This window comes from Schistocerca gregaria, chromosome 1 (assembly GCF_023897955.1).
Source record: "Schistocerca gregaria isolate iqSchGreg1 chromosome 1, iqSchGreg1.2, whole genome shotgun sequence".
Classification (NCBI taxonomy): Eukaryota; Metazoa; Arthropoda; class Insecta; order Orthoptera; family Acrididae; genus Schistocerca; species Schistocerca gregaria.
The window spans coordinates 823,005,636-823,025,816 of NC_064920.1; the positions used below are offsets into that span (position 1 = coordinate 823,005,636).

Below are 20,181 nucleotides of genomic sequence, written 5' to 3' on the forward strand. Positions count from 1 at the left end.
CATGGTAACATTCCATCAGACATACTTAAAGCCTGTTCCATCTGGTATGCAAGATATGAGTGAGGTGAAATGCCTTAGACCTTAGGAAGAAAGTAATAATTCCAATTCCAAAGGCAGCAGTTGCTGACAGTTTTAGATATGACTGAATTATCAGTTTAATAAATCATGGTTACAAAATACTAACTCAAGTTCTTTACAGAAGAATCAAAAAAGTGATAGAAGCCAACCTCGGGGAAGATCAATTTGGATTCTAGAGAAATGTGGGCACACATTAGTCAATTAGTGACCCTATATCTTAGCTTAAAAGATAAGTTAAGGAACGGTAAACCTATATTTTTAGCATATGTAGACTTAGAGAAAGCTTGTTAACTGCAATACATTCTTGAAAATTCTGAAGGATGCTGGTAAAATACAGGGAGTGAAAGGTTATTTACTGCTTGTATGGTAACCAAATGTCAATTATAATGAGTCAAAGGGTTTGTAAAGAAAGCACCTATTGATAAGGCAGTGAGGCAGGGTTGTAGCCTGATCCAAGTGTTACTCCATCTGTACATTGAGCAAGGAATAAAAGAAATCAAAGAAAAATTTGGAGAAGGGATTAAACTTCAGGGAGAAAAAATAAAATTTTTTGAGGCTTGTCAGTGACTTCGTAATTCTGTCAGACAGTAAAGAACTTAGAAGAGTGGTTGAGTGGAGTGGACAGTGTCTTGAAAGGTGGATGTAAGATGAACATCAGCAAAAGCAAAACAAGTATAAAGGAATGGCATCTAATTAAGTCAGGTGATGGTGAGGGAATTAGGTTAGGGAATGAGGTACTTAAAGTAATAGCTGAGGTTCGCTATTTGGACAGAAAATAACTGTTAGCCGAAGTAGAGAAGATATAAAATGTGGACTGACAATGGCAAGAAAAACATTTCTGAAGCATAAAAATTTACTGACATCAAATACAAGCCCGCCCGGTTGGCTGTGCGGTCTAAAGCACGGATTTCTGGGTGGGAAGGAGCGCCTGGTCCCCGGCTTGAATCCGCCCGGCGGATTTGCGTCGAGGTTCAGTGAACCGGCCAGTCTGTGGATGGTTTTTAGGTGGTTTTCCATCTGCATCGGTGAATGCTGGCTGGTTCCCCTTATCCGCCTCAGTTACACTATGTCGGCGATTGCTGCCCAAGCAAGTTCTCCACGTACACGTACACCACCATTACTCTACCATGCAAACATAGGGGTTACACTCGTCTGGTGTGAGACGTTCCCGCAAGGGGGGGGGGGGGGTGTTTCCACTGGGGGCCGAACCACACAATAACCCTGGGTTCGGTGTGGGGCGGTGAAGGGGTGAAGTGGACTGTGGTGGTAGTCGTGAGGTTGTTGACCACTGCGGCGGGGACAGAGCCTCTCCATTAGCATGGAGAGCTGCACCAAACTAGTCGTCAGGCTGAAGACCACGACAGCAATGTCAACAAAACAAAAAATGTAGTTTTTTCCCAGTTAAAAATATTTTTTTTTTTTTTCACTTTAAGTGACAATATTCTTTTCCTTGGTGATGCAAAGCTCGTGAATCCTTTGATTGGTAAATGTTTTATACACTGGCTTAGAACTTCCCAGCATTTCAGAGAATGAAGCAAAACAAAAAACTTGTAAGATCTTTAATGCGTGGCAGCATGCACACTCCATGTTTTGGTATTACAAAAGTGTAAATGCGGGTTTCATCAAATACAGTATGGTGGCTTTCGAAGCACTGAAATCTAGATTGCTATGCATTTTTGGCAGCCAGTCATAGCTTCTCATGCGATCTCGCTAGCCAGTGACCACAGATATTCAGAGCATAGGACATGTGATGTAGTCAGCCAATAGCAACATCACTATTTAGTAGTGTCGACACACAAACAGGAAAAGTTAATAGTTTAAGTTAAAATACATACAGTGAAAAGTAAGCTTTCACATATAGTATTGGTTGCAAAAAAAATTATTATTGTTATTATTATTGTTATTATTATTATTATTATTATTATTATTACTCGGACGTCGTTTTGCAGGATCCTAAGACCACAGCTTAAATTGCTGTATGTGATTATTTCGGACAAGCATGATTATAACTTTCAAAATTTATATATAATCTTGATGCTTCATCTTTTTTTATTGTTTGTTACCCTTTAAGTTATATCAAATGGAAATGTGGCAGTAAAGTTTTAAGTAATGGCTAAATGGCTGGTCTTCCATCCACAAATTTTTCTAAGTGGCTGGTCCTCAAAGTGTAAAGTTTTGATAGCCAGACACTCCATGCATTAAGATTCATCACACGTTCTCACGTGTAACGTAATTTATCTTGTATAAAATTAAATTCACTTTGTAATTCTGTGGCTTGGTGCTAAAAAGGCCAATGTCCAAAGTCTCCATTTTCAGCTACGGCTGATTGAAGTTTTGCTGTGCAATTCTCAATGGAATTAAACTGCAACAAATTGGTGTACTGACATTTTTTTTCTTTCATTTTATTATTTTATGTACATTGTGGCCCATATATACTTATTTTTAAAAATTACCTATTTCTAATTTTATCAAGGACGTTGACCTTTTTTAAGTATTTTCTTCGTGTTTTAATTTAGGACATTGGCCCTTATGTTATTAATACATGACTGCTTTTTACGTTGTTACAAATTATTATTACTGAAATACATTTATTTGTCACGAAACACACAAATGCGGGCTAATAACAATATTTAGAAAGTATTTAAGCATTATGTAAGAGGAATGAACACACAATTAGAATACTGTCTGTCTCAATTTTTTTTATTTTGTAATAATATTTCATGTACAACATGCAGATGATTCTTTCAAACTGTTCAAGAAACAATGTAGATACAACATGAAAAAACGGTTTAGTTATTACTAGCTTTAAGTAATGGTGTCATTGATTACAACTTGTTTGTACACATACATTAGAAGTTATAAACAAAGTAGAAATTAGAACTTTATGAGATAAAGAATGATACTAGGTCAGTTAAAACACACTAGTTCTCCTCGTCTTCGAACTCACAATCGTGTCATCATCCCCATCGGAGGTGCATGCCAAACTATTGTGGAAAGTGGCGTAGTATATCCTGCCACTGCTCCTTATGAATGGCATCAAAGATTTCAGGTCATTTAATTTTTCTTTTGACAGAGGAAGTGGTTGGTTTGATATAGGCTGCAGGCTAGCTTGGTTTTTGCTCACATGCAGTTTCCCTTTTTTTCTACTTATGTCCCAATTCTTTGAATGGTACATTATATTGGAGTGGCCTTGTACAACAACTTGCCATGTGAATCTTCATTAAACACATATTTAACCCACCTAACACTGTTCCAATACACAGTTTCCGTTTTGGTATTTTCAGTCCTGTGGATGAAGATGTTTTTCATGGGGGACTTGAAATCAAAGAACTCTCTTTGCTCCATTTCGAATACAATAAGATTGGGATCACACTGCATGTACCTGATGGTCACCCAATCCCTTGGAATTTCAATGTGGTCTACAGATTTTTTCTTTGCTCTCTCAATAAGGGCATGAATTGTGTCAGCTTCCATATAAGTATGACCTGGCTCTATGAATTTATGGTGGATAACAAGTGGATGCCCCTCTTCGTGAAGTTTTTGCACGACATAAAGGAACATTGCATTAACGAAGATGTTTCTTGTTTGACCTGGACATCAGTTGCTGTAGATTATTACTTCCAATACATCTTTGTCTAACACATTGTTTAGGTACTTCATCAGACACGAAGCAGTTTCTTGGCTACCACTTTGGCAATGGTTTCATCCCAAATGAAGCACATTTTTCTTTTTAGATTAGCTTGATTACATCTTGTCTCATATAGTGTGAGATTATAAGTCCAGAGCTGCCTTTTGTAAAAAGATACTCCATTCACTGAAAACGGCGTTGCGAGGCACTTTTGCAAATCGAAGCAAACGACAGCTAGCTTTTTATCCTTCAAAGACAACTTCTTGTCTATATCCTTTTGTTTATAAGCAGCTTTGGCAAAGGCAAGGTGTTCATTTTTCAACCTTTCTGCATTTATTCACTCTTCTTCTTGGTCTGTAGATTTAATAATCATATCAAATTTATCACATTTTGCCCAAGTATCATTTTTGGGCTTTTTAAATTGATAGCTGAAATTTTTCACAAACATCTGCCTGTAGAAATACCTACTCTGAGGTATGATGATGTTCTGTACAAAAGTCGACATATAGTTTGTACATTTTAGAAATTGACAGATTGGGTGAAAGGTACGTTCTTGCTGTATGTGAAAGAGAGTAATGATACTCAATGGCAGGAAACATATGTATATGATCGAGAGTAATCTTCCATGCCTCTTGAGACACTTTTGGCTGGTTCCCATGCTTTCCCCACAGATCTTCAGCACACATACCTGTGTTCGATTTCCTTTTTTTTTCCGTTACAGCCCGGGTGTTTTTTTTTTAAAAGGGCTGCAGTATGCTCACGAGATTTAGGGAGTGAATAGAGGCAAGTGAATTTTCGCCTCCTCTCCAGTTCTCTACCATCTCTAATGTTTGGCGAGCTTTACCTTTTTCACAAACCAATCCTGCCATGAATTGGTTTTTTGCTTCCTTATTTAATGAGCAAATATAGTTTGTCTTTCATTTTCACTGAATTTTTCGAAACACTTCAGCCTACATGTACAGGTTGCTTTAAGACCTTTGGCCTTAACCATTTTTCCTGTAGCATTTTTATATTCTAACCCTGCATTTCTTCTTTTCTTCCTTATTTCTCTTGCCCACGAATTTGGGTTCCTCGTCCTTTTCCTTGTAATATATCCTTCAGCCTTCTTTCTTCAACGTTTTTTCGTTGTCGATGCATTTTGTTCCTGAAATAAATTGTCCTGTTCATTCTCATCATTATTCAATTCACTCAAAGCATTCATTTCATTTGGTGTGTACATGACATTCAGTTCATTCACTTCAATTATCTTCCAAGGGAAAATACTCATCAGAGGAAAAGTCATTTACATCGCCACAATCAGGTGGTGATCTGGTGACATTAATCTCATTGCCAAGTTGTAAAAATTCTTCGTCAATGCACGACAGTACCTGTTGCTGGGGCTCCCGAGATGGACCTGAAGAGAATGCGTATGCTAATAATTTGTTTAAAACACAAATGTACTAACAATTGCTAATTTTATACTGATTATTACAGCGTAAAACAAACAACTAATGCTTAAGAGTCAAGTGTAATAAAGTAAAGGAATAATACAAGTTATACAAAGCAATCTCGACAAGCGATTTCAATACAGTGTCAACACACAATTACACGACGATGTCAGCACAAGGTTATACAACAATGTCAATACATGTTGTTTGACGGGAGCCAATGTCACAAACACACATGGGTTAAAAGGGCCAGTCTGCACTTCGGCCCTTTTATTTATACAAAAATACATTTCAAATGGACTTCAGTATATATTGATCCTTTCAATGATTAAAACATCCCCAGTACATTGAACACACACACACACACACACACACACACACACACACACACACACACACACACAAATAAATTGTATCGGTGTTAGTTTGAAACAATTTGACAAACTGGATTTTTTGACATCCTCATGGGCTTACTCAATTTTGGATGTACTCTCACCAGCACAATGTTGTTAACTTTATAATTCTTAGCTAGTATCATTTGGTTGTGTATTTTCTTTTTAAATTCTGCTTTGTCTTCGGTGTTTCTCTCTATTATTTGAATGCTGTTTTCCCATAGCATGTCCAGTATACATTTTCTGAAAATGACATCTGGTTCCTCTTCTACCAAAATTTCACTTGACTTAAGCAGAGTATACATGTTAGGCATGAGATTTAAAAATTGTTTAGTGGGTGCTATTCATTGCTTGTGGGTTTATGTGGCTTTTTAATGATTCCTGCATCTGGCAAACAATTGACAAGAGTTTCCCAGAAAGTAATGAATCACATTTTTTTTTTCTTCAACAATTCTTTATTGAACATAATGGGAATTACGCACATGGCAGAATGGTGTTTTATCTACACACTCTATTTTTCCATGTAATCTCCATCCCATTCTGTGTCCATCCTCCAGTGCGAAACAAGGGCATGTATATCCTCCTTGTCCTGGTGGCAGATCCAGCTCTTCAGTGTGTGAATCGCCTTCTCATCATCCTCAAAAGTGTCTTCCACGAATGGCGTCTTCTTATGGCCCAAATAAGTGGAAGTCCGAGAGGGCGTTGTGTTCAGCAGTCCTCAGACTTGCGTGGACTGAGCATTATCGTGTTGCAGCAAAACATCTCCTGGGTTGCTTTGGCGCCAAAGTCGCAGGAAGCGCATCTTGAGTTTTGTCGATTTGTTGACATATGCTCCTGAATTAATGGTACCGTCTCTTGGCTTCACATTAATGAGAAAGACATCTTCACAGTATCAGAACACGGTGATCCATGACCTTACTGGTGGAAGCAGTTGCTTTGACTTTTTTTCTTCTGTGGGGAGAGAGAATTCCATCGACTGTCGTTTTCTTTTGGGCTCGAAATTGTGGACCCAGGTTTCATCACCTGTCACAATCCGGGACAAGGCGGCCTCCCTCTCTGCTTCAAAATGTTGCAGCAAATCAGACAAATGGTTTTTTTTCTGTTCGATTTGTGGTCCACCGTTAGACACTGTGGGACCCATCTTGCACATATTTCTGAAAATCCTATAGTGTGGATAATTGCAACCACATTTCCTTTGCTGATTGGCAGATGCAGTGCCAGCTGCTGAGTCGTAATGTGTCTGTCTGGGCGAATGACATTATCAACTCGCTGCAACATGCCAGGTGTGACAGCCATGCATGGTCTCCCCGAGTGCTGGTCTCTGCTGAAGTACCTTCTGATGACCTTACCCTCCATGCAAAGCAACTGTCTGTACTTCTGTTGACAGCAGATGCTCCATAGACTTTGCACAAGTGTTGAGAATATTCCCCACAGTTTCTTTCTCTGCAGTGAGGAATTGTGGCTACATTGCTTGTAACATATATCACCTACAGTCACTGTTTTGAAACTGACCTGCAGGTACGCTATCTGTCAGAAGCGACAGAAAATTGGCATGCTCACTTTGGAGACCTCATATAATACATATGTAATGTTTCACATTCGTAGAATTATTTTTGGCTGAGAAAAATAATGCGGTGCATTACTTTCTGGGCAATCCTCATATATCTTCTTTCCGTCTTAACTGATATTGTATCAATTGTATTTTGCATATTCAGTTCTGCTCAGGTGTCATCATATCTCTCTTTGTTCATCAAAGTATATCCAGCCAAGTACCCGAAGAAATTCATTTCATATGCTTCTATTCTCTTTTCATCTCTCTTGTTAAGAGTCCAGTTTTCGCATCCATAGAGCAGTGCCTGGTGTAGCCACAACCTTACTGAACTTCAGTAGTGTATCGCTGTAGGCTTTCCTTCCCAATTAAATTGGTCTAACTTATTTTGTATTCCATTGTTCACCCTGTGTGTAATTGGCATCCTAAATATTATCTTGCTCTATGATCCGCCTGTCAATTCCAATCCTAATTTGCATTGGCGGGTGTCCTAAAAAAGCTATTGCTTTTGTCTTTGTAATGGAGACATTCAGATTGTATTGCCTGACTATTTTACTTAAATTAAAGACAGCTTCTTGTAAGACTAACAGTTACAGGAAAAAGTACACTAACATCCCTATCGTTTATTTTAAAATGTTTCATTGTCTGTAGCCAAATTTTGGTTACATCGCCAATATACATTTAAAAAAAAGTGAGTGATAGGGGGCACCCTTGTCAACCCCATTGTTTATTTCAACCATAACATGTCTGTTACCTGCTACCTTTATTTGTGTTTTGTTTTTCATAAATAAACCCTGTGCAGCTCTATAAATCCTGTACAGCTCTTATGAGATGAAATCCCTCTGTTTCTTAAAATTCCCCATGATTTGTTTTGAGATACTTTATCAAATGCCATGTGTAGTCAATGAAGGCAAGAAAAGGTGGAAAATTGAATTTTTCTATTAGTTACATCCTGGTGAAAATACATCTACATGTATATGACTACTCTGCAATTCACATTTAAGTGCTTGGCAGAGGGTTCATCGAACCACAATCATACTATCTCTCTACCATTCCACTCCCTAATAGCGCGTGGGAAAAATGAACACCTAAACCTTTCTGTTCGAGCTCTAATTTCTCATATTTTATTTTGATGAACATTCCTACCTACCTATGTAGGTTGGGCTTAACAAAATATTTTCGCATTTGGAAGAGAAAGTTGGCGACTGAAATTTCGTAAAAAGATCTCGCCGCGACGAAAAACTTCTTTGCTGTAATGACTTCCATCGCAATTCACATATCATATCTGCCACACTCTCTCCCCTATTTCGTGATAATACAAAATGAGGTGCCCTTTTTTGCACCCTTTCGATGTCCTCCGTCAGTCCCACCTGGTAAGGATCCCACACCGCGCAGCAATATTCTAACAGAGGACGAACGAGTGTAGTGTAAGCTGTCTCTTTAGTGGACTTGTTGCATCTTCTAAGTGTCCTGCCAATGAAACGCAACCTTCGGCTCTCCTTCCCCACAATATTATCTATGTGGTCTTTCCAACTGAAGTTGTTCGTAATTTTAACACCCAAGTACTTAGTTGAATTGACAGCCTTGACAATTGTACTATTTATCGAGTAATCGAATTCCAACGGATTTCTTTTGGAACTCATGTGGATCACCTCACACTTTTCGTTATTTAGCGTCAACTGCCACCTGCCACACCATACAGCAATCTTTTCTAAATCGCTTTGCAACTGATACTGGTCTTTGGATGACCTTACTAGACGGTAAATTACAGCATCATCTGCGAACAACCTAAGAGAACTGCTCAGATTATCACCCAGGTCATTTATATAGATCAGGAACAGCAGAGGTCCCAGCATGATCTGCCTGTTTGAAAACTGTGTTGGGCATCAGTTAATACAGTTTCAGTTATTGGAGAGTATTTCTCTCTCTCTCTCTCTCTCTCTCTCTCTCTCTCTCTCTCTCTCTCTCTCTTTTTTTTTTTTTTTTTTTCAATTGTAGCATACAGTTTATAACATGATTTCAGAAGGCCAATACCTCTGTAGTTCTGACATTCATGTGTTTCCTTTCTTATGAATAGGGCATATATGGGCTATATTCCATTCTTCAGGTGTACAACCACTTTGCAAGCACATATTAATGAAATCAAATATTCTTTATTTTTTGCCATATTTGTTTCATATTTTATGACCCCTGTATTGATGTTGTCACACCCTGAAGTCTTCCTCTTCATGCTAGGTGTTAATGCACCCTGTAGTTCCTCCAACATTATTAGGTCTATGTTCCTGTCTGGTTCCGACAGAACTAAGTGTTTATCGTGCACATATGTCCAGTATGTTTTGTAGTGTTGCAACCAATTAGTTCCAGATATTGTGTTTATTTGCAGATTGTCTTTATCTTCTTTGTTTAGATGTTGAATTATTTTCTATACCTTGTGTTGTCTTCCTCTTACATTATGTTCAGTATGTGTTATATTTTCCCAGTTAAGGATTTCAATTTTCCTGACTTTCCTTTTGACTAGAGCTGATTTACTTTTATAATCTAGTCTCAGGTCATGATTGTGTTGGGAATTAAACATTTTTAAGTAGGCATGTTTTGTTCCTTCCATTACATTAGGTATTTCATCATCCCAGTATTGTGGGCCGCTTTTGAAAAAAACTTTTCTTCTACCAAGTGCTTCTCTTATATTTATTACATTCCTGATTGATGTTATCTGCTTTTATAAAGAAACTTGCGTATTCTTCAATCCTTCTCTGATTTATTAACCAGATGCTCCCTTCTTGAAGTAAATGTATCCTAAATGCTGTATCAGCATTATTTTGTTTCTGTTTGGAAGATATCTTCTGTCTTTTAAGTAGTTTTATTTTTGAGACTGGCAAGAAATGATCTGAAGACATCTGGCCCTTGACTCTTGTGACTAGCACTAGAGACCAAGCCTCCTTATTTGCAATTATGTAGTGTGTAATTGTGGCAGAATTTCTAGCTAACAGTTATATTTGTTGATCACTTCATGCTTGAATATGTTTGTTATGCTTAGCTCATTATTTAATGAGAATGCCTTCAGTCAGTAACATTTGCCATGGGGGTTGCATTTAAATCCCCCACTATTATCAGACAATGATCTTTGTTTGTACAGAGGATTCTTTGCAGGATGTAGAAGTAGTTTCCAGAGTCAGCATCCCATCCCTCTTCCAGGCATATACTCCAATTACTGACAGATAACCTCTTGATATCTTTATTCTGACCACAATTATCATTTCATTAATGTCAGTGTAACAGGGTTTGTTCATCCTATTTATTTGTGCAGTTACTTGCTCTATGTGATGTTTTGCCATGTGGTATCACAGGCTGTAACTGTCTGCCCTTACCTTTACTGGTGAGCATCTCCCTATAGTCACGAGATGATAGTACTCTAATGCCATTCAAAAGTTTTTGGGTACGCATCGTATTAAAGTAATCTTTTTGTAAGCTTTTCTCCCATTATAAGGGTAGTCGATTTTCTCATGGGAAACTATTTTGAAGACAGTTCAAGTGCGCCAAGTATATGCTTTCTTCTGCCAGTTTAGTTCTGCAGTGGGGCTGAAAATCCATAGTGACCACAGAGCAAAGTAACACATTGGTAAGACACTGGACTCTAATTTAAGACCGTAACAGTTAAAATCCCTGTTCGGCCATTCAGATTCCGGTTTTCTGTGATTTGCTTAATGCAGGTGTTGGGATGATTTCCATGAAAAGCACACAATTAATTTCCTTCACAATCTGGGCTTGTGCCCCATCTCTCTAGTGACCTTTTTATTAGCAGGATGGTAAACCATCATTACTTTTCATTTGATGAGAGTCGTGGGATGCACTATGTATTCAGCACAGTTGAAGGTATTTTAACATTAATTCATGGATGTAGCTTATGTGACCTACTTCTCTTATGCAATTGTAAATTTTGTACCATCTGATTCTTTCAGGTTGTTCTCGCAAACTTGTTACCATCAGAGCTTTGTAAGTTCTTGCTGTACACCCCATCAGGCATAAGAAAGAATGAATCTGGGATTATGTTCAGTTTTCTATGAATGCGTGCAGTTTTAAAATCAGATCCTTAAAAAGTTAGCAGACACATTAACTACTGTGCGTCAACTCTGTATCAGACATAATAGTGGTCCATTATAAAGTGCATCACTCTTTCTGCTAAGTAACATTTTAATTTTGTAAAACTGGGTAGTACTAGTATTCCCTTCTTTCCTATGATGACTTAACATTCTTCCCATTGGACCAAGCACCTACTAAGAAATGTTGTTTCAACGTACTACTTCATTTCAGTTTTAATCTACTTGATGCAATTGGGCCAGTCGATTCATAGTCTGTACTGTCACATCTTTTGCTAGGTATGCATGTGCTAACATGTTTGTTTTAATTACAAGGACTTTCTTTGATTCTTTTGAGTCATTTGACATTCCACTGTTTACTGATGTATAACTTTTCTTTAGCAATGAATGTAGCATGCAATTATTCAGTACTTGTTCCTCCATGAGCTAAAACACTTTATTTGTGCCACTTTTTGCTGAAAAAAATTAAATGCCAAAATTTTCATTTTTGTCAGAATAATTTGATGCTTCAATGAATTTTTAGTGAATTGTATGCTTTTCTTGTAATTCTGCTGCTCACCGTTTGCACTTAATTTCATCCCTAATATTAAACATTTATAAAATGTAATTTGGTTATCTTTTTTTTCCAGCTGACCCTCTTGTTGGCAGCATAGCAACACAGTATTTGCAGAACAGAGAAGAACATGATCGTATTGCAAGGCTTTGGACCAAACGTTATGCAACGTGATGTGTCAACAAAAAAAATAATGCTCTTCCAATGACTTTTTGTAAAGACATAGTGATAAATGACAAACAGCCCTTATTCAGTGCAGCATTTGTTTCATTGGCAAAAATATAATTGTGTGTATGCCACAGTGTATGGGTGTTTTTTCTCACTGTTTGGAACTCCTGTGAAAATGAGATGTTTTGAACATAGATAATCATTTATTCATAATGTAGTATCAAAACAAAGATAGGGAAAAGGATATTAAATGTAATGTGCGGCTTCAGAATAGATAGCTTTCTGTGGATTGTTTCCTGTTAAATGTGTTGTGGAAGTAATATTCAGATGGGTAACCTGGTGAAATTTCAAACCTGTACCTCATTACAATAATTTACTTTTTTATGTGGTTAGCTCCCATTTAGATAATTCAGTATGAAACATTGAGTGCAACTCTTTCTGTGCAGATCTGGCTGTTATTGTTGACTTTTCTATTGGGAGTGTCTGTTGTGCTCACTTGGAGGACAGCAGTTAATATTAAAAACAAATAACAAAGGTGTAAACTTGCCTGTGTATACAGCTGGTGTGCGTGTTGAAGTCAACGATGAAATAAATTTTGTTTGTAATCTTTATTACTTTCTTTGTTGGTAATTGAATTACTACATATTACTGATTCTGAAATCAGATGGTTTGTTATAATTTGAAAAATGTGCATTTGTAAATTCAGTTTTTGAAGTGTAAGTGGGTTGGTTTTATCATTTCTTTTTTTAAAAAAATCTGACGAGAGTATGGAAACATTCTCAAATTTTCTATTTAGTGTTGTGTGATCAATCTGTGAAAGTCTCCCAACTTAGAACAATGCTGGTGGTGGCAACCACTAGTCAGTGTAAATTAAAGTCCACTGCACCTAATGTATTACTGAAGAGCAAATGATGTCACAGTTCCACATGTAAAGAGCATTTCAAATGAATGGATTTTTTATCCTGTTCACTGTCAACAGTTAATTATAATTTTGTATACCAGGGTTTTGTTGTGTTCATTGTTCAGTAAACAGCTTAAATGTGTTAGTATTTGTATTAAAATCGTGTACTTCATAAGAAAAATTGGTCATAGTGTGTGTGAATCTCATATTCAGTAACTTACTGTACAGTATATCTCTGACAGGCAGTGAATTGTAATGCCATGGTATGAGTGAGGCAAATCACTTATTTTTGGTTTCATGGAAGTGAATGGTGTAATGATTTTTAAGAAACACTGCACTATGAATAGTTCCTAATCTCTTGAATGATATATTCTTGACAGCACCATAAATGAGCTGGTTCAGTAGTGCACCTGCAATATAAACAAGAAATAATTTGCTCAGACTTATTTTAATATTTTTTATCAGTGAAGTGCTTGAACAATAATAAGATATACCATACAATTTCTTCTTTTAGCATACCTTTCTCAAACTGTTTCTGGTAATTCTCATCTCTGGTGCTAAACAAAATTTTTTTGACTGCTGATATATTGTTTCAATAAGTGTTCCATGGAAAAAACTGCTGTGTGAAAGGACACTACACTGCATGAAATGTTTTCTACATTATTATATGTTCAGAATTTTTGTACAACACACATACCTGTCAGTGTGCATGATTGCAACCAGATATTGAAAATGTTTTTGGTGTGTACAGTAAACTTGAAAACAAAGTAAGGTAGTTGAAATTTGTGTACAATAATTTAAATTGATAATAAAGTGGTATTCTTATGTCAGTTATGTGGTTGGCAGCATGTTCATGAATTTTGATATTGGTTTTGGATTATGTCATAATTCAGAATTGTTATTACCTGTTGGGACCACCTAACATCTTTAGTCTGCTTTGCAAACCCTTCAAAAAGGCATAAAAGTAGTGTTTCATATCTTTTTTTAATGTATCGTCTTACCTTAATGTAAGAATCTGATTCATTTTCCCTACACAGCCAGCTAATGAATTTAACAATTAAGGGAGAATGATGTAAAAGTCAATTAAATTTTGTAATTATCAGACGTTGTATAAAAGTTCTGCACAATTTCTTTCATTCCCCTTCTGATGAGGCTGGATCCAACAATTTAAAAAAAAACTGTAAAATTTTCCTGGTGATTTCTTCTGAGACACCTGTCGTTTACCAAAATGGTACTTGTGAGGTAGCTCACCAGAGCTCAAGACTGCATTCATACTGCACACCAGGATGGGATGTACTGGACGTGCCTTGCTTAGCAGGCACAGGTTGCCGACCAAGATGTTCACTCTGTTGCTGGGCTGTGACAGCAGAAATTCACTTCTCTGAGTTTCACATTGTAAAAATCTGGCAGTATACGAGAGTACCCCACATATTTATGAACTTTTTTCATGAAAAGCTGTCCTTCCCTTGTTAAAAAAGACGCTTGTTTTCTATTTTGGTATGGTTTTTCTTTTCTGTAACATTTCTCAATTTTGAAGGAAGTGTACAGTTAAAAAATCAGATTTGGTACAAATTATAGTGTAGCGTCTTGACTTGTTAATAAACCATTAACACTTTCATTCTCACAGTCGTCGTGAAATGACACTATTTGTCGAGCACATGCACTTCAGTTGCAAATCTTAGGTTGAAAAAGTCTTGATAGTGTCAAGCTCACATTTGGATATGTTTTAGAACCTTAATTATTGCGAGTGAAATATTGATAAAAGTACAGATGGGATTTTCAAATGGCAATGACACTGACATGTCTCTTTTTCACAAGAGTTGCTGAGTTGTCAGTGCCACAACTACAAGCCGATGAAGTCTGCACACATTTGGTGTACTGACGAATACTGTAAAATACAAAAAAGAATTACTAGTAATAAGTGTAATCCTACAGGCTCTCATGCCGATTTTAATCATCCACGTTCAAAAAAACTACATATGGGGTTTTCCCTCAGCAGTGACAGATCACACTGGGCAATCATCTGTTAGGGTTTTATAATTACATTATAAAAGGCAAGAAATTATGTTGTCCACTTCCTAAAATTACTAGAATGTACATTACATATTTGCAACTAAAAAAGAGGAATGAATCTGAGACTTTGCTGTGGATGGACTATATAGTTGAATTGCTTTCTAGGTGGCATTGCAAAAGGCAGATGCCAAAAAATAGAATTACTTTTGTAAATGCTTCTACAGCTAGGTTAAGTAATATGCAACATATTCCTTCTTGAAATTTTCACTTTTGTGTTACACAGAGTGTGTAGTATCAGAAGTTGTAATTATTATCAACCCTATCTTCACTTTCAAAGAGCTGTGGACAGCCATTTAGGAATGGGTTTGTTTTGGGAAATTTATGAGGAAACAAAGAGCAAGTAGAACTGCAATATGATGGACTTTTCCCTCAATTGCTCGATCTCCCCCCCCCCCCCCCCCCCCTCAAATTTGTCTAGATTTTCTGTTTCATGTTTTAAACAGAAAGAACAGGCAGTTTCCGGTCACCCTAAAACACTGGAGGATAGATGAATAAGTTCCTACAGATCAGTGGAGGTGTGCATTGTTTTTTCTTTACCTTGCCGAGCTGAGCTGCATCAGCAGAGGAATCCCTTCTCTTCGAACAGATGACATACAAAGTCGTAGATAACACAGGTGCAGCCTGTGTTATTGGTATCATTGTGATAGTGCAGTGAACCTTTAACTTTTAAGTACAGAAGAAATACGAGGCTGATCTCATCCCTTAAGTAGTGACAGGCATTTAGGCATTCTTTTTCTTCACGTGGAAAAGTACAATATTCCTGAAAAATTTAACTTGTGTTGCAGGGTGAATCAATAATTTTCACTCTGTGCTGCAGAACATGCAAGACAAAATTTCAAAAAATTTTTTCAGAAGAATGTAACAGCAGATGATGTCTGCCCCTGGCAGCTGAGTGGTCAGCATGACAGAATGTCAATCCTAAGGGCTCAGGTTCAATTCCCGGCTGGGTCGGAGATTATCTCTTGGTGTTGTGTTGTCCTAATCATTATCACTTCATCCCCACCAACGCGCAAGTCGCTGAAGTGGCATCAAATCGAAAGACTTGCACCCGGCGAACGGTCTACCCAACGGGAGGCCCTAGTCACACGACATTTACATTTTTTTAACAGCAGAAGAAAAATTGTAATGGTAGAGGTAAGATAAACACGCAATTTTTAGTAGAATTTTGTACAGAATTCACTGCCTCCAGTTCAGTATAGGTACACCCTTGTATTTTACCATGTTTTTGTTAGGTCACTTTCTTGCCTGTATGCTTGGTACAAATTTTGAACTAACTTCCCAATGAGCTAGAGATTTGAAGTTTTCAACATGGTTCAGAACTGCATGACAATGCAATATCAACTCACTTTCTTGTCTGGTGTGTGGTGGAGGGTACTTGTACCACTACTGTATCCCCTTTTCCAGTTAAGATTGTTTCATGTTGTTCAGTTAAAAGCTGTTTAAACGCAGTTGAGATTGATACTGGATTGGACTGTGAAATAGTCTGGATAATGCTGTCGATGAGACAAGGACTGACCATTGTATGAGGATGTTTTTATAGACCACCAGCATCTGCAACAAACACCGCAGAACGTTTCAGGGAAAGTTTTGAGTACCTAGGAAATAAATATCCAAATTATCCTTTAGTTATATGTGGAGACTTTAATCTGGCATCCATTCACTGGGAAAACTGCACATTTATCGCAGGGGCAGAAGCAAAGACTCATGTGAAGTTATTCTAGGAGCACTCTCAACATACAACCTTGAGAAATTGGTTAGAAAACCCACTCGAGATGGGAACATATTAGATATCTTGGCGATAAATAGACCTGATCTTTTTGAGAAAGTTAATAAAGAAGAAGGCGTTAGCAACTATAATGTCGTGGCTTCTATGCCAGTGGAAGTTGCAAAAACCAAAGAAACCGTGTAGAGTTTTGTTTCAGAAAGCAAATAAAAGTGTTGTTAATGAATACCTTCATAGTCAGTTCCAAGCATTCACCATGGGACACAAAGATATTGAGCATATTTGGTTGGAATTTAAAGGTATTGTCCACCACGTGCTAGAGAAATGTGTGTGTAGCAAAAATATAGGGGAAGGGAAGAATCTACCTTGGTTCAACAAACATATTAGGAAGTTGCTGAGAAAACAGAGAATTTTGCACAGTCATTTTAAATGAAAGCAGCTGCCAAAGGTCAATGAGAGTCTTTTAATGGATTTGAAAGCAATATTTTATCTGCATATTCTAAAAATAACCCCAAAAAATTTTGGTCGTACGTAAAATCTATGAATGCTACAAATATTTCAGTATCTTCTCTTGCTGACAGTATGGGTAATGTAATGGATGATGATAAACATAAGGCCGAAATTCTAAACCAAGCTTTCAAAAACTGCAGCACCATTCCCATTTCAATTATTGAACAAACGGAAGGATGGTTGACAGTGTTTAGTGTATCTGGGATTGTAAAACAGTTAATATCCTTACATGCCAGGAAGGCATCTAGCCTTGATGGTACCCCTGTGATATTTTATGTTGACTGGTACAAATATAGAACCATTCTTATCCATCATCTACCAGAGATCATTGGAACAGGGGAAAGTTCCACTGGACTGGAAGAAGGCCTGTGTCACAGCAATCTGTAAAAGGGTAGAAAATCAGATGCACGAAATTGCCGGCCAATTTCACTGGCATTTACTTGTTGTAGAATCATGGAACATATTTTGTGTTCAGACATAATGACCTTTCCAGACAGAGGCTCATTTGCAGAAAACAGCAAGATTTTAGGAAGCAGCGGTCGTGTGAGACACAGCTGGCCGCCCTCTTGTGTATGATATACAACAGGATCTAGATATCAGCTCCCAGGTTGATGCCATAATCCTCTACATTCAAAAGGCATTCGACTCAGTTCCACACTACTGCTCGTTCCAAAAGGTGTGCGCTTATGATCTATCCAATGACATATGCGGTTGGGATAGAAAGTTTTCTAACAGACAGAGCTTGAATGGGGAGACTCCAATGGAAACAACTGTAACATCAATTGTGCCCAGGGCAACATAATAGGTCTGTTGCTTTTTACGATTTACATAAACAATCTGGTTGATGGTATTGACAGCAGCATTAGACTGTTTGCCAATGATGCTGCTGTCTACAGGAAAGTAGTATCACACGAAAGTTGTGAACAAATCACTGAGGATTTGCAGGAAATAAATGTGTGGTGTAATGACTGGCAGTTATCTCTCAGTATTAGTAAGTGTAACCTACTGCATATAACAAGGCAAAAATCCCCATTAATGTAAGAGTACAAAATAAATGCCCAGTCTTTGGAAGCAGTAACATCCGTCAAGTATCTGCGTGTGGCTATTCGAAATGATCTCAAATGGAATGATCAGATTACACAAGTAATGGGTAAGGCAAACTATAGATTGTGATTTATTGGTAGAATCCTGAAGCGATGCAGTCTTTCAACTAAGAAAATTTCTTAAAATTCTTTAGCTTGTCCAGTCTTTTAGAGTATTGTTTGTCTGTATGGGACCCCTACCAGTTGAGCCTGATTCAAGAGATTGAGAAGGTCCAAAGAAGAGTGGCAAGATTTGTGACTGGTACATTTAGCCATCGCAAGATGATATAATATTACCGCTAAGTTTCAAATCGCCCAATCACCACCAAAGATAAGGGAAATTAGAGCTCATACTGATTCGTTCAGACAGTCATCTTTTCCTCGTGCGTTCTGCGAGTGGAAGGGGGGGGGGGGGAGGATATGACATTGGTACAAACAGTGCCCTTGCCACAAATCACTTGGTGGCTAGTGGAGTGTATATGTAGATGGTAAGAAATGATAGCTGGCAAGCCTCTGTGTGAGCTCTATTCTGATTTTTATTTTCATGGTCTTGTCGCAAGATATACATAGGAGAAGGCAATACCAGTATATTGGTGGACTTGAAAGGAGGAACTGAAGCTCCTTGTAGCTCCATAAAGATTCCTAATCTCACATGTATAGTCCTGAAAATATGTGCTTATGAATTTGTGACATTACTGGTAATATTTCATGCAGTAGATAATAATGAGCATAGAGAGTAGCTTTCGTCAAGGAAAATCGCACTACAGTTCACATCATTGCACTGCAATAAAATTGTTAGTGACTTGGGTGAACTATTCATGAATAAATTACCTATTGCATGTGCTCCACATGTTTCATTTTAATTTGTGGGGTAAAGAGAAATTATTTTTAGCCCGTTTTAAAAATGTGTTATACTAAAAAGTTATTAAATAAGTTTTACAAATGTTTGCCTCTGAAAGGGTAGAGGGTTTATTAGACTCTAGACAGGTTTCAGCAAGCAATTAGTGTCATCTTAGGACTGCCGTGCTTGGCCTTCATCATCAGTGGTATTTTGTCCTTTCTGAGTTGCAAAAGTTTTCCTGTAACTTTTTTGATGATAATGCACTAAACGGCAACGGAAGTCGGTGGTCTCTCAGAATGTTCGTTTTGTGACAGACAGACTGATAGCAAAAATTCTCTAGATAATGCCATCTGGCTCAATGATTGTTTCCCCAGACAAGGAACTGTGTGCATAGCTCTGGAATTAAGGCATCTTTAAAATTCATGTGATTAAACCAAGGCCAAGTGGAACTACATTTTGATAGACTTTCCCTGGCCCATTTGACATTTTGCCAAGTTTTCTTTTTAGTTGTTCTCTGTACCTATCCAAGGTTTTTCTGTTTGGATTTCACCACTTTAATTTGAAGAATATGAAAAGGATGTAAGGAAATGGGGCTCTTTAGTTTCCTATTATTAGATGTATGAAAATACATGGATTTGATAAATATAGATGAAGTATGTAATTGTGCATGTATCATACAAAACTTGTAATTTTTCCTCACTAAATAGAGGAACATCTTTTACAAAACAAGTAACTCGTGCAGTCAAACTTCCGGTGAAAACAATGGGAGATGCGATAAATTTACTTCAGAAGCAGAGTACAACTTGCTGTCTCGTACTGGCTGCCAGCAAACGCTGCAAATATTAAACTTACTGAATATTGCTGGCATGGCTCTTGCTACCCTGTTATGACCCATCAGCCAGTGGGAGCACCACAACCCTAAACAATGTGTTTGATTGCCTGGTGCTCTTCACTGCCTAGCCCGCAATGTAATGGCCAAGCATGCAGTGTGAAAACAGTGGAAACATACACCTCCCCCACCCAAGGAATCCAAAGCTGTTTGTGAGGTCATGATAACCTCCTTCAACTGCAGGTGCTCTGCTTGTAAAGTTACTCAAGTGTGGAATCACAATGTGCAATGTTATGAAGACACTTTGCAAAAACTGTGATGCACCACAAAATC

At 37.6% G+C, this 20,181-nt stretch overlaps 1 protein-coding gene across 6 annotated transcripts in view; it reads left to right on the top strand.

Annotated features, from left to right (window-relative positions):
• Positions 1 to 13,620, top strand: part of LOC126271367 (ubiquitin-conjugating enzyme E2-24 kDa) — a 44,784-nt gene extending 31,164 nt beyond the window's left edge. For all 6 annotated transcript variants that reach the window (XM_049974150.1, XM_049974147.1, XM_049974148.1 and 3 more), the window contains exon 6: positions 11,798 to 13,620. In XM_049974150.1, the coding sequence (XP_049830107.1) occupies positions 11,798 to 11,895 (98 nt within the window). In that variant the 3' untranslated portion in view covers positions 11,896 to 13,620. The remainder of the gene's footprint in view (positions 1 to 11,797) is intronic.
• The last annotated feature ends 6,561 nt before the right edge of the window (positions 13,621 to 20,181 follow it).